This window comes from Polypterus senegalus, chromosome 6 (assembly GCF_016835505.1).
Source record: "Polypterus senegalus isolate Bchr_013 chromosome 6, ASM1683550v1, whole genome shotgun sequence".
Taxonomy (NCBI): domain Eukaryota; kingdom Metazoa; phylum Chordata; class Cladistia; order Polypteriformes; family Polypteridae; genus Polypterus; species Polypterus senegalus.
In genome coordinates this window covers 164,527,843-164,543,940 of record NC_053159.1, presented here as the reverse complement: position 1 = coordinate 164,543,940, position 16,098 = coordinate 164,527,843, and the positions used below count along the sequence as shown (strand labels likewise).

Sequence of the window (16,098 nt, the reverse complement as noted above, 5' to 3'; positions counted from 1 at the left end):
AAATGCCCTTGAATACTACAGGATGAGCCACTGGGCTGAGCTCTCCTGCCTTGCAGCAGAAGTGAATAAACTGTCATTTACTAGCTTGGGGCCCCCAGGTTCACGGCCAGCTTCTCCATTTGAGAATATGAAATGGAAAAGGCCGGGACACTGACTGGCTCTTGCTGATGACAAAGTGGAGCACATTTCTCTTTTTCATTACAGTAAAAACAAGTTTTGGGATAAAAGTTAAAACAGTTCATGTACATCAGGCTTAAATAACAAAATGACATTCTCAAATCCACTGAATAATTTCTAACCACTGGCAAATCATGCAAGAATTCCTGGAAATCTAGCCCTGGGTGCAAACTTCGGCAAGTGTCTTGCAGACGAGATCAGATTACCCTTTTTTTCCATGAATTCACTTTTGCTTTTCATTATTAATTCCTGCTACAAATTCTTCATACATTACTGTCAAAGGCTCTGAAAGCACCCACTCATTTTAGACCTGGCATGTCTGAAACAATCAGGACAATTGTCTGTGTTACGGTGAGGTTTAATTATTTACAGAAAGTGGTTTTGTTTTTATCATAATGCTTTAAATGTTTTTGAATAGCAAATTGCTTTGGATTGGATGCTCTTTATTTTTCTGATGTTCATGCTTAAAACAAACTGGTTTATTAGGTCCCCAGGGTATATGTTATCTTTCAAGTTCCTGCATGCCTTTTCAGTTAGGGCATTAGACGGTGAAGCATTGCATCAAGTGAAATGATCGCAAGCCAAATGGGGCTTCAGCTCCGATTTCCCATTCTTGCTGATGCAGATATGCTTTTTTTCGCCTTAAGTGGAGTTTTTGCCTATCCCATAATACTCAGTGAATTGTGGTGATATACAGCGCTACTCTTACTGTTGTTTTAAGTCCATGTGGGTTATCTAACGGTTAAAGAAAAGCAAAGGAAACCAGGGAAATGCCAGTAGAAGTTTTGCCCAACACTTTGGCTTTTTGACTGTTCTTGTATTAGTCATTTGTAAAGTTGGGAAATGCTCGAGTTCACCAAATCTTGGCATAGCTAAAAATAAAAGTTGTGGTTATATGAATTATGTGAATGCCACTGCCTGAACGTGTGGAGTCAGCACCTTCTCCATTTCTCCAGCATTCTGTTTTAATCCCACCTCCCAGACACATACAGGTTAGGCCAATGTCACATTGTGCAACTTCGAATCAAGAGGTGTGTTGGGAGACATGACCAGAGTGTTTGAAATTATGAAGGGAATTAGTCCAGGGAATCGAGACTGTGACTTTAAAATGAGCTCAGCAAGAGCACAGGGAGACAGTTGCGAAATTGTTAAAGGGAAACATACAAACGTTAGGAATTCACACAGAGAGCCATAGACACATGGAGTACATTACCAGGTGGTGTGGTAGACAGTAGGACTTTAGGTACCTTCAAAACTAGACTTGATGTTTTTCTGGAAGAATTAAGAGGCGGATAGGACTGGTGAGCTTTATTGGGCTAAATGGCCAGTTCTTGTCAGGATTGTTTTAATGTTGTGATCTGATCTTGAACCATGACTGAAAATCGCTGGGCTTGTCATATGTACCAACCAAGTGGAGACTTTCCAGCATAGTTGTGCTTGCACCCCCTTATATGACGGCCCATACTGTGGTGTATGACCATCATAGAGCTGTACGGGTTATCAGGCCTGATGGGTTCAGTCTCAACACTTTTTACAACAACAACATTTATTTATATAGCACATTTTCATACAAACAGTAGCTCAAAGTGCTTTACATAATAGAGAATAGAAAAATAAAAGACACAATATGAAAATAAAATAAGTTAACATTAATTAACATAGAATAAGAGTAAAGTCCAATGGCCAGGGTGGACAGAAAAAACAAAAAAAAAACTCCAGACGGCTGGAGAAAAAATAAAATCTGTAGGGATTCCAGACCATGAGACTGCCCAGTCCCCTCTTTTTACATTCTGCTGTGGTAAGTAAAACAGGAGACATCAGACAGACGTGCTTCTCTTGTGTTTGTTAGGCCATTTTCCATGCTGCTGTTTTGCATGGATTATACTTCCAGATGAGCACTGTTTGATTTTGCCAGGGTGAGCTGTGGACCAGTTGGAGTGAGTTGCTGGGCATGACTGGCTTCACGGGAGTGCGCCACCAACTGCCTCCAACTCGCCATAATTATGTAAATGAGATGAAGATTGCTGGAAAAGTCACATAATGTGGCATGACCTTTAGAGTAAGTGGTGATTTGGAATGGCCCATTTGAGGTTGGTTTTTGCCTAACATCTCATGTTGGCCCCGGTATTTGAATAAGTGGGTAAAGGAAATGGAAGATCAAAAGGATTGTTTTGGTAATATCTAATCCTAAAATCGAAACGTGTCCACCTAGAAGTTCAACTTTATTCTTGTTGCGTGCTGTTTGGCAGGTACCAGTTTCAGGAATATTTTGTCACGCTTGGATATAAAATATAAATATTTCAGAAACGTAATTTTGAAATCTTCATTGTTCCTATTTAGAATGGAGTCAACAGAGAAGTGCGAAGCTGTCATTTCACATTTCAATGGAAAATTCATCAAGATGCCATCTGGAGTCCTTGGTAAGTTTGTGATACAAAAGCTTTTTTGTGTAAAGCTAGAAAGTTTAAGGTGTTAAAGCATTAATATATGATCAGTATATTAGGTCTTTAGTAAACTATAGCAGTAATACAGTTGCTCAGACCCGGGGATGGGGGGGTTGCTCCATATTGTGATAAATATGGCCAGTTTATAATGTTCACAAAAGTACAATTTTGTTATGAATAAATGCACACAAAATAGAAAAAAAGGGGTATGAGGCCCCCTAAAATCCCATGAAGCTTGACAGGACGTTCCTTTACTAGCCTGCTTAACATAGACCTTACCCTAAGCAGTCTGACCCCAAACTCCACAGGCAGACTTTTGCCTGCACAGGCCCAAAAAGAGGGGCAGACTTTAAAAGTTCAAAATATATCTTTAAGTGTTCGAACATATACAGAAGTACCCCACAAGGAAGCAAAATGGGCCAAGTATGGCAAAAGAGACACAAATAGTGATCTGCCTAAAAAGGCAAACCAGAACAAAACAAGGCGCATTTGAAATACACTGTCAAATGTCACAGTGTTGTCCGCAGTAAAATTACAGTGCGATGTGAGGAATCCATTATAATGTTTTAACTCAGCTAGTTATTACTTTATATGAGAAAACACTTTGAGTGCTCATGTTTTAAGTTAATAATGTTATTACATGGCATTTATCTGGCTGTGTATCTTCATTAGGCTTAATAGAAGTGGTATTACATTTCCATGGAAACTCATTATTCGACCTCCTTCATATTTGCAACTTTATTATTCTAATGTATTTTTATGGAAATATTGGTGTTTTTTAATTCCTTAGGACTGCATCCACAGCATTTAAAAAGAACGCCGTTTTCTTTGATACTGACGTATGCCTGACACAGTAGACAACTGACAGGGCCGGGTGTGGAATAACATCACCATCTGACTTTTTTTTTTAAATAGCTATTCCTTGACCTCTAAAAAATATTGGGGGATTTTGTGGGCCAAGGACTGCAGTATTGTTTTTTGTTTGTTTCAACACATTTTTAACATTTGTATAAAATGAAATGTGTTTCTTTGCAGTGCCATGTTTTTTTTTTAATGGGTGCCACCAATTTGGGACTTTTCTGTTTATAATTGCTATGCCATTGCTGGGTGAGGTCCAAAATTAAGTATGTGATGCATGACATCGTAGGGTCAAAGGTATTAAGGTCAGACTTGTACACTTCTTAGTTATCCAAGTTTTGGGTACAATTAAATATAATATATACAAATATTATATATTAAATATATACAAAAAATTAATGTTAGCATTTACTCCCCGTGTGGAATTGAAGAGTCGTATTGTGTGGGGGTGATCTCCTCAGTCTGTCATTGAAGCTACTCCTCTGTCTGGAGATGATCCTGTTAAGTGGATGCAGTGGATTCTTCATGATTGACAGGAGTTTGCTTAGTGCCCGTCGCTCTGCCACAGATGTTAAACTGTCCAACTTTAATCCTACAATGGAGCCTGCCTTCTTAACAAGTTTGTCCAGGCGTGAGGCGTCTTTCATCTTTATGCTGCCACCCCAGCACACCACCGCGTAGAAGAGGGCACTCGCCACAACCGTCTGGTAGAACATCTGCAGCATCTTACTTATTAGTGTTTGGATCAGATTTTTGGCACCAATGACTCCTTTGCAGCATTCTTTGAAGGATATTTTTGGTTTCACGTCCTGGGCTTATTTATTATATTACCATCTCTGCCCAGCATTGATCTTTGTCTGTTAATAAGCCATGAACTGTCTCATGATTCCGTTCTTATGTATCTTATCTCTACAAACATTCATCCTATAACCAATGTCACATTATGCAAGGCTATATTAGACTTAACAACTGTAGCTGCTGATATTGTCACTGGACCATGTCAGTTTACATGACTGACAATCACTGGGCATGTCAAATTTAGCGACTGATGCCCCTTTTTCTGAAAACCAATAGTTTGCTGATTGTTGGAGTCGGTGGTGTACGAAGGGTTAACAGGTACAGTGGGTCTAAACGCAGTTTCAGCCCTTTATTTATTTTTTTAAATCTTTTTCCATTCCGACATAGCATGTAAAATATGAGACATCAAACAGAGGAGCTTCTCCTCGGTTTGTGAGGTCTAAAACACCCATGGTGCTTATTCCTCATCACTGCCTTCTATGTGTTGGGACTTCGGTGAGAATTCATTGGAGGTCAGATGGAGAGAGTCACAGACTAGTTGGACTGAGTCGCTGGGTATGTCAGACTAGATGTGCACTGCGATGACCCCCAAGATTATGAAATGCCTGGTGGAAGGAAAATCAGAGTGAACACCCATGCTGACATGGGAAGGACATGCAGGCCCACCTACATGAGAAACAGACTGGAGTTCCTACAGTTGTAAAGTAACAGCATAAGCCTAAAAACAATAGATATCTGATTTACTTAAAAAAAAAAACTAAATGAACGCTGCGTGTTGTTTTTCTATATATTATTTAATCTAAGAAATAGTAGTGCGCACACACACACACACACACCTCTCTACACCATATTATAGACAGACTAACAGGCTGAGGTGCCCCCCAGCCTCCTCTCTCTTGTGCTTCTTCTGTCTTTCCGCATTTTGGATCAGCTTTGCAAACATGAAGGCAGACTGTATTTGTATGGGTGGTTCAGCAAACAGGGGGGATTGCCGTCAGGAAAGACTGGCAGAAGCTTCAGAAAGCAATGGCAGGGCTCAGTAAAGCCCTAGGGGAGCATGAGGGGAGACTGTACTGCCAGGGATGACGTGTGGTTATCCTAGTGCCAAAAGGAAGGGTGCCACCAGTGGGGTGGGGTGTGCCCTGGCTGCCCTGGAAGGGCTACAGGCAGTTGACACCCAGAATGAGAAGCAACCTGGGAGGAAATGACTAATGTTCTACCCATAGTATCCTTCGCTCTCCTCATTCTTGTTAATTTATTACCAAAGAATGGCTGCTGCATTATTAGTCTTGCGCCCTTGTTAGGGTTCCGCACCCAGGCACTGTCTGCGTGGAGTTTGTCTCATGAAGGTTTTCTTCACACATGCCCAGATGTGCAGGTTAGCCAAATTGACCCGAGTGCGAGTGTAGGTGTGTAAGTATTGGGCCCTACGATGGGCTCGCCTTGTCCACAGCTGCTGTTACTCTGTATTGGGTTAACTGGTTTTCACAGCAACATGTTTTGTTTTTTGGTATTAAGTGTTTCCTTTAAAATGATTTGTATTTTGACAAACATTGTTGGCGAGGGCTTTTATTTCTGCCTCATTAGACACGGAACTAAATATGCAAGTTCACCAAGTGCTGGTTTGATTCCAAACACAAATGAGGTGATCTTCTGCAGTGACTTCAAAGTTGGCCAGTAGGAGTCAGTGTTTTAGCTTTCTATTCAGGGTTGGCTGCTAGGGCTGACTTTGGATCCCCTGAACCCCCAAACTGGACTGAGTAGGTATTCTAACAGATAGATGGAGGGGCTTTTAAGTTCAGGAGGGATTGGGAGTTTGTGTGGTGTCCTGTCTAGGGTCGGTTCCTGCCTTGCAGTTGATGCTGCTTGATTTGCACCCCACCCCTCCTGACAATAAGCCATTAAGCAAACCTAGGAACTGGCTAGACAAATGAATGGAGGAATATAAACAGGCTTGCTGTGGACTTTTTAAAGTGGCATATGTCAGAGCAGCATTTTCATTTTACATATGCTGTGTCGTTTTATCAAACTGATTATTTCTGTATCTGATTCCGTATTGCAATTTTCTCTGATGGTACGGGGGCCTAATAGTGCTATATAAAATAAAGATTGGCCAAGTGATTGAACTGTCAGTGCTGCTGCCACTCTCTGAAAGACTTGCACCAATAAATAACCTGATCCAGGCCTTCATAATAATAGGAAGCTGCGTGCCTTCTCTTGCCATTTACTGATCTGTCATGTTTCGTCTTGCCCACAGCACCCACAGAGCCTTTATTATGCAAGTTTGCAGATGGAGGACAAAAAAAGAGGCAAAATCAGAACAAATATGTTCAGAATGGCAGAGCTTGGCCGAGAGAAGGCGAGGTGAGACTTGTAAGTCTTTTCTTTACATTTTTTTTTTGACTGAGACCATTAAGACTGTGATGATGGATGTAAAATCATGTTGATTTGGTTATTAGTGTGTGCTATTTAGCTTTTCCGTTTTGTGATTGTGTGTGTTTGTGTGTATGTGGTATATATTTATAACCTTGAATAGTATAATGGCATTGTCTGGCCACAGGCACCAAACAAACACGACAAGTCTTATAGTCTGTGTACTTGTCTAGGCACAGAGCTGTTGTTTGCCTTTTTATGTACAGTAAATATGAATTGACTGGTTGGGCACAAAGCGTGTTAATAGGATTGGGTCTAATTCTACCTTGGGTTACCAGCCCACCAAAAACTGGAGAGCATTATATTTCTAGGCATAGCCACCATCAAAAAGGCCTGGCTCCACTGCTTCTTTTTAATGTCAAACAGATGGTGTCAGCTAGAAGGATGTGCAGTTTACTGCTGAATGTCTCTTCAGTACAGACCATAGCAAACGTGCTCAGTAGGATTGAGATCCAGGCACTGTGCCAGCTAGGACAATGGCTGCTATTGAAGCCAGGCGGCGGCAATCCATTCATAATAGCGAGACTTGATTCTGTTAGACACATATATCAGTAATCTACCAGCAAAGAAAAGAAAGAGAAAAAAGAGCCAGCTCCTACCGCTCGTCAGAATATAAATGATATTATCATTATGGATGATGTGCAATGTTCATGGCTTCTGGGGAAAACTTCCTATTTCCTGCTGAATGTATTTCAGTGTGTATCGCGTACTTAGTAGGTGGCAGAGATTGGGGTCATGACTGTCAGCAGACCAAGTGGCTGTTGGGATGACAGGTTATGTTATTTACATTACATGATTTAAAGTAAATCAGCACATTATAAAAGTATTATTATTATTAGTGTCCATGAATGATAATAATAAACTGAATTTGAAAATTAGAAAATTGATGAATGGATGCATCATCATCATCATTATTATTAGTAATAGTAGTAGTAATACTAACAATAATAATGAAATACATTTTTGCTCTATTATTATTTCTTGTGACCACAAACTGATTATGCAGGTTATAAAATTAATGATTAATGGAAGGATGAGTAGATTTTTAGGATTATTATTATTATTTTAAAACCATGAACTGGATAAGCAGGTAAGAATTCAGATAAGGATGGATTCATGTTCTTGTTATACTTCTTGTTATTATTAGAATTATTAATCCAGCACGTTCAACTTGAATATGCAAGTTAGTAAATTAATGAATGTATGCATTCATTTATTAGTATTTTTATTCTCCTTGATCGTGAGCTGGTTAATTAGGTTGCAAAATAGACACATTCTTCTTATTATTATTCTTATTATCCTTATTGTTATTCTTATTCTTCTTCTTATTATTATTGGATGCGGAATTGGATACGCAGGTTAGACTTAGAATATGGATGAATTAATTGTCTTCTTTTTTATTATTATTATTATAATTACTACTCCTCTGACCCCGAAACCTGTATACGCAGGTTAGAAAATGATAGGTGGATACATTATGCTATTATTATCACTATTATTCATGAGCCCAAACTAGACAAATGGGTTCGAAAATGGATGGATTGTTGAAGAATTATTGTTATCTCTGTTTCTGTGACCTTGAACTGGACAAGCAATTTAGAAAATTGATGAATGGATGGATGAGCACCTCATTATTATTGCTTTTATTATTTCTATTATTATTTTCCATAGCCTTGAGTGGACAAGTAGATTAGAAAGTTGAGTATTATTATTATTATTTAGTAGACGGGCGTCTTTTATCCAATAGCCATTACAATGGTATTGCCATTGTTGTTTGTCACTCATGTCTTGTCTCCTCATGTTCTTCCCTTGTTTCTTTTAGGCTGGCATGACTCTGACCTATGATCCCACTACAGCTGCTATGCAAAATGGGTAAGAATTTTTTTCAATATTCATACTAGAAGGTGGGCAGACTCGGAGCTGGAGTGGCTTCAGGCTCTCGCAGCACTTGCTTCAAGGCCAGCTCTCTTCCTCACTTGTCAGTCTGCGCATTGATAAAATGACTTCTCCGAAGCTGTTATCGAGATCACAGGGCTGTATTTACTCTAATGGAGTTCATGTAAATCACTCATTTGCTAAAAGCACATTGCCTCTGATGAGCGGCTTGAGGTGTGAACAACAAGTCCTAATTAATTCCTTACCATTCACGCTGGTGGCTGCTCATGAGAAACACTCTGCTTTATAGAAACGTTTTAGAGAAAAGGGGTTTGGTTCAAAGGGAAATGATTAAAACCAGAGCCATGGTCTCAACAGCATGACAAGTCTGTGTGAAGCAGACCAAAACAAAAATCGCACTCCAAATCAATCCAATTAAGCAAAGCCTTTCTTTACAAGCCTAATTTAGCTTCTGCCTGTTGAATGGCCTGATGCTAAAGCCACAGCCAGTGCCACGGCCACCCTAGTTTGCCCAGCTCTGTAATAAACCAGAGAAGCAATGTGATGAATAAGAATGAAATGCTTTAAAGCTTTGTGCAGAATCAAAGTAACATGGTGGTTGTTGTTGTGTTCTTTTCTCCTCTCCTAGTTTTTATCCTCCCTACACTATTCCAAACAGAATGATCGCTCAGACATCTATCACACCTTATATATCGCCTGTGTCCACGTATCAGGTTAGTAAACGGTTTGAGTTCTACGAGAGGGAAGGTACTGTAGCTACTGTGTGCATTGCTGATGTTGTTATTAATGTTCTTTAACTGATCAAATTAAAGAAAGAAAACGTTTTGTGAATGTTACCATGTTTATTTTTGTTCATGTTCCTTACTTGATATTTTAAGTTATATTAACAGTGAATGAGAAACAAATCACTCAAGCATTCTGTCAGTACTACGGTGTAAAGACTTCTGGTGCTTTAGGTTACGGGAGGTGGTCGTGAGCGCACCAACAGCACGCGTATGCAAGCAGGGCCTCTGCTTTATTTGGCCACTTCTGCCAAGCATACAAAAGCAAAAGGCCTCATTTTTCCACAAAGTGCTAACAATAGGGGTTAGTCACCTCTTTTCATCCAGAGCTAGTGATGAATTCATACGAGGTTTGTAGCATGTGACACTTTGGACACTCTGGAAAGAAAAGGTGACTGTGATTTCCTATGGCCAGTGGCATCATTCCATTTTTTTTTTGCCTGTGATGCAAATGAAAATGATGAACTGTCATGGGGTCCCTACAAGTGGAACTAGTTACATGCTTTTGTGAATCGTCTGCCAGCAAGACTGAAAGGTTTCATTTAATCATTTCTCAAAAAAATAAGAGAAGCTTATTTATTTTTTAATGAATTGTTTCATTCATTCCATTCATTTTGCACTCTACAATATGGGGTCATGAGGGGCCAGAATTGATTCCAAAAGCATGGGACACAAGTTAGGAATTCGTCACAGATGAGATGGTGGGCTTTCTCAATCACCCATACAGGGCCAGCCGAAAGTTGCATAACTGGCATGTCTTTTGGTGCTGTGGATAAATGTCATGTAGGCACAGGGACTTCATTCAAACCCCACACAGTTGGAGACCACAGACCTGGAGCTGTGAGCTGGCAGAGCCCACCACTAATGCAGACCAGCCAAAGATGGAACTTAGTCTGAAAATAACTGGAAAGCAAGTCCAGCCTAGATTAACAGTACTTTGGTTTGCACACTGTCATCCAGAACCAATCAATAACACAAGCCAAGCTCTGTTATAATGTTAAAACATCCTTTCATACAGAAGTTTTTTAAGTTTTGTCTCCACTTATTGATATTTATTAACAGGAGCCTGCAGGTGTCTTTAAACTGACCAGTTGTCAGGCCCCAAATCTTGTCATTTAAAGTCATGACTAGACACCCACTGTCACGGCTCAGTTTACAGTGGGGAAGGAAAGGTTTCTGAACCCTTGGGACTTTCCTGGATTGAAGTCACATTAATTGGTTGCCACCGCCTCTGTCTGGGACTGAGAATCAGAATTCAGGTTAGGACCCCTCCATGACTGTGCTTGCTTTCTCTGGCCCTTCTTTATTAGTTAGGTGGGCCCTGTATATAACACACAGCTCGAATAGCTGGACAATCCGGCTCTAAAAAGTAGCCCCCAGAGCAGTGGGTACAGAGGGAGACACGGCACTTGGAATTGTGTCGGTTTCTCGCTTTATGCCCAGTGCTGCTGCGGTGATCACTGGCCAGATTAAATTTACCCCTCAGCACATGCAGGACTCAATGTATATGCTGATAACTTTTGCTCAGTTCTTTTCTTTTGGTTTCATGCTACACACATGCTTAACCTCTTCACTAACTGTCGCAAGATGGCCAGATCAAGCACATTATCAATGTTACTCCAACAGAAATAGAATCTTTGCAAAAAGGCAATATTTCTACAAAGTAACTTGAAATTTTTTTGAGTGGCAGAAATAATCTTCTGTAGTCCTGCAGCAACACATGCTTGTGTTTTTAAGTAACACATGTATGTTAACTTCAAGGAAACAAGTTGTGTTACTCGTTACTATTTGACTATGTAGCGCACTTTTAACACATTACCCCAACACTGAAGATCAAATCCTTTAAAAGAAATTAACCAGAAGTAAAACATTCACAATGCACCAAACACATTCAAATATTCTGTACTGTGTATGTCCAGCGCCAGTATCTTCAGTCCCAGCATAATTGTCACCATCTTGCTAAATTTAGGCATATCGTGACGCATCTGATGATACTGGGATTGTGCAGTGAAAATGTATTATGACACCCGACCTTCTATCCTATTGGATGTGTTGTGCCACTAGCACCTTCCATCAGTTTGCACCTTTGATGGTGTTCCACAGCCATGGTTTCCAAGCTGCTTTCTCTTCACCATCACAGGGACACCTGGCTGCACTCATTGAACTTCTTATCTGCCACTGCAGCTCAGAGTATTAAATACTCAGAGTTATATACACAGTCCTACTAATGATGAGACTGCTGAGCCGCCTGTCAGCCCTCAATAGACTCCATTTAACAGCATGGCTTCTCAGCACAGTATGGCAACTCTCTACAAAATAATCATTAGGGACACCATGTTGGACACTGGAGGACAGGAAAAATCATCATCTGGTTACCTGGACAGTACATTGAGAACAAGTAAAAGAACAATTTGATCCAGCGATGGACTGGCTCCCCATCATGTGTTAGTTCCTGCTTTATTACTGATACTACCAGAGCAGACTTCAACCATCCACAACAGTGTTACGTCAGATGAAGATCAGAAAATCCCAAAGGCTTCACAAACTTTTTCCTCAAAATTATATAACTGCTCTCTCTGCAACCTTACCTTTATGGCTGTTGTCGCGTCTAAAAACAAAAATAACATATTTGATCATTTTTGGTCAGGTTCTTCAAAAGGACACCTTTGATCATTATGGCAGTCGTGCTCTTCTCTCCTCTTAACAATGTGGCAGACTAGATGTTTGGTTAGTTGATGTCGGTGGGTTGTTTTTTGAAATAAACTCAGATGTGGTTTTTAGAGCTGCTGATGCGATTTCCTCGGGTTTCTGTTGTGTCTGGGACATCAGAGTGGGCCTTCCAAGACATTTACTGTCTGCCAATCAGCTTCAAAGTTAATCGGTGACACCACAGAAGAGGGCTGCACTAGCAAAGGCATATCAGCTCACTTCCTTCATTAAAATCTGCTCACCTTAAACATTTAAGTGATGATGACACGTTTCTTTATCCATACACAGGGGATTATGCTTACAACTCCATGAATGATGAAGGAAGGCTTGCTTTTCTCTTTTATTCTTTACGAAGGGTGGGGTTTTTGCATCCCTGCTGTATGATGTCAGAGGCTAACTTTAAAGTAATACTTCACCCAAAAGTGTATAAAAATGTATTTATTTATTTATGTATTTTTTTTATTTATTACCAGTGCTGGATAACAGTGAACAATAGTAAAAATTCCAAAATCCTGCATTACCTGTGTCTCAAAATCCAAATGCCAAGCTATCCAGTCATATGGTCACAAAGTTCCAAACACACGTCTTTTTAGTAAAATATTGTTAACTCTTTCAAGGCTGATGTTGACATTTGTCGAAATTCAGGGTCAGAAGATGGTAATCGGATGGAAATGATGACATTATGTTTTTGTTCAACACTCTTTGCTAGAAGGAAAGTTAGCTGTGTCGATTTGAGCTCGATTCCTTGTGCAAGCATGAGTAGCAAAGAGCAAACACCCTCTAAAATGGCAGCGACTTCTAACGAGAAACCAAAGCGAATGCACAAAGCAAAATAGTCCGTGGACGACGTTTTGCGTATTATCGCCAAATTGGACTCCGACTTGCCAGACTCCAGTTTTGATGCAAGTGATCTGAAGATGGAGATTGAAAACGAAAGTGAGGTACTGGCTTCAGCTGATCGGTCCCCAGCTGATCGTGGTGCTGAACATGCTTGTGTAGCCGATGCATCAATGGCAACGTTCGCCTAGTTGGACCGCCACACGAAGACAGGCCAGGCAGCCGGCCCGCCACGCTTTCCTGCCGGCCATCATGCTGCCCCAACACAACCACCAGAGACGCACTACAGGAGCCGACAGCAGCCACAGCAACAGACATTTTATGTTGATTTACAAGCAAAACCTTTGCTTTGTGTGCTTTTCAGAAAATTGAGTTGCCTGCAAAAACTACTCAGCCCTCAAAGAGTTAAATCAACTACTTCTGAAAAATGGACTGCAATTAGACACACATGAACCCGCCTCAATCAGTGGCCTCGTGATATGTGAGAAGGTCGGCTCACCTGTGCACTTTCACAGCCTGTCGGTAATAATCCTTCGGTACTCCAGTTGTGGCTCACTGTCACGAATATCAGTGGAACAATGGCAGATGGGTCTGCAGTTCAAATGCTTGTTTGTGCCTGAGCGTTGAGCTGGAGATAGTTAGTTAATTTAACAAAATGTTTTCAAAACTTCATGTTTGGGACATTATGAGCATACGACTGGATGATTTCACATGTGGATTACTAACGCAAGATATTTTAAAGGACATTTTGATATTTCTTTACATTGTCCTGCATTGGTCACCCTAGACTCCTATTACTTCAGAAACTTTCCTATCTCCATCCTGCATGAACATCCATCCATCCATCCATTTTCCAACCCGCTGGAGCCAATCACAGCCAACACAGGGCACAAGGCAGGAATCCAATCCCGGGCAGGGTGCCAACCCACCGCAGGACACACACAAACACACCTACACACCAAGCACACACTAGGGCCAATTTAGAATCACCAATCCACCTAACCAGCATGTCTTTGGACTGTGGGAGGAAACCCACGCAGACACGGGGAGAACTTGCAAACTGCATGAACATACGAGATTAAAAAATTATTCTACAAATTACACAGGGTAAGTCTTAAACAGATCGCAAGAGTGAGTTTTTGGATGGAGTACCGTCATGCACTAATTTACGGCCGACCGAGTTAGGGCATTTCGTACTTATGGTTGAGGGCCATAGGGATACGATAGGGTAATAATGTTCTAGAAATTGACAAAACCAGCCACAGTAGTAGTAGTAGTAGTAGTAGTAGTATTTCACATGGTTTTAAATGTTTTCTGACTCTTGGAGGACTCTTTAAGATTTGTTTTGATCTGTGCTGCTCCACATAGCTAATACATTCAGCCCACTTAATGGTTCCGACTCCCATGACCCAATTTTTCCCTATTCAAGTTCAATCACAACCCACCGGTAGCAACTGCAAACCGTCCCCTTGGTAAAATAAGTGCAATCAGACGTCCCCCTTGGTGAAACGAGCTCACTTAGGAAAAAAAATAGTGACTACCTGTTCTTTGTTATCCCCAAGGGGAAATTTTATTTTTGTGTGACCTTTGGGGGTCAGAACACAAAATTGGCTGTTGTGCATCGCTCGTAGAGCAATTTTCAGGTCAAGGGCCCAATGGTGTAGGATCCCTTCTGGCAGTAATGGGATTTTATCTGGCAAATTGGGGAAACATAGCACACACTGTTGTCCATCACTTAGATGACCCACTCGCACGCCAACAATGGCAAAAAGCAACCCATGGGTAGCAAGTCATGAGAACCCCAGACTTAGACGACCCACTCATGAACCAATGATGGCAAACTGTGATCCACTGGGTGAGAACAACTGCCTTACATGGACCTGGTGTGTGGACACTGAGACTCAAAGATCAATTTGTGCTACTCCATGCCAGCAGTGACCCACAGCAGACCCACAGAGCATCAACTGCAGTAACGTGTATGCTTTACCAAATGGAGTCATAAGTTGGCACAGGACTGTATTTAAATTAGAGCAGCTGAACAGGAATGACTATCCTGACATGCCAGCTTTAACATGGCCTGAGGAACAACGTGACAAAATCAGAACATGGCTTCCACTGACACCACCGCCTTAAAATCACACTTTTTGTCCTTACACTGAAATAAAATTGGACACATGTTCATTTTTGTTTTGTTTGGTTTCAGTCGGCTAAAACATGAATGTGGGTTTGTCAGTCTGTTTGGGGCGTTTTCAGTGTCCGATGTGTCTGTGGTCCCCTCATTCAATAAGCCTCTTGAAGTTTTTCATTTGCGAATCCTCTTTGTTCACAAGCTTGAATGATTTGCAGTCTAGTGCTGGACACACCCAGTGGTTCAGTAAAAACAATATTTCTTGCTATTGCGTGGCTGCAAGTGTGCACCTTTCCTCAACTGTTAAGAATATTTGGCAGAATTCAAACTGAATCATCCACAGCAAATGCTGCACACTTTAAGCATGGAGTTGAGAATAATCTTTCTGTCAGAGAGCTAATAAATGTGGTGCCGAAAACCCACACAGCGGAATGAGCCTGTCCACCCCCCTCGCCTTTTGCTTTAATTCTTTAGATTAGGAAAGACGAGAAAGCAGGAAATGGAATGCAGGCACTCCCTCTCTAACCACAGACAGGTTTAGAAGCAGAATAAACACTGAGAGTCCATTATCATAGTCAATTTAATTTTACACTAAAGAAAGTGGAACACTTACAAAGAAGGCTCCCCTCCCTTTATGCCCTGGTTCTTACATGAGTGCCTTTGAGCGCCAATAAATCCAACAGTCAGCGTCTGTTATCCTCTTTTATCCGCCTTCCCAAAAGCGTTCCTAGAACTGGATGATCTTTGTGCTCAGAGATGTTAAAAAAGTTATTTCAGCGAGCCCAGACACTGGAAACAATGGGCCGACTGCAATGAGCACATGAGCAGGGTGGCCTTAGTCTTTAAACCCTGACAGCTTCCTGTCGTCTTGGGAGAATTTTCCGCGCTTTACTTTCAAGAACCTCATGGCAGGACATCTTCTCTCGGTGCCATTCTCAGCAAAAACCCCCAAAACCAAAACACCCAACCGCATTGCCAAAATGTTTTTGTCAATCCTTAGTTAACGGAGGGAAGAAAACTGTTGTGGCTGCCAACT

General features: G+C 41.0%; 1 protein-coding gene across 7 annotated transcripts in view; it reads left to right on the top strand.

The window, feature by feature from the left end:
* The window catches only part of rbms1a (RNA binding motif, single stranded interacting protein 1a), a 493,792-nt gene that overhangs the window by 426,015 nt on the left and 51,679 nt on the right, over positions 1-16,098 (top strand). For 6 of the 7 annotated variants that reach the window (XM_039757481.1, XM_039757480.1, XM_039757482.1 and 3 more), the window contains exons 6-9: positions 2,518-2,597; positions 6,535-6,650; positions 8,533-8,582; positions 9,235-9,319. In XM_039757481.1, coding sequence (XP_039613415.1) covers positions 2,518-2,597; positions 6,535-6,650; positions 8,533-8,582; positions 9,235-9,319 — 331 coding nt within the window. The remainder of the gene's footprint in view (positions 1-2,517; positions 2,598-6,534; positions 6,651-8,532; positions 8,583-9,234; positions 9,320-16,098) is intronic. The other variant, XM_039757486.1, reaches the window with a different exon arrangement.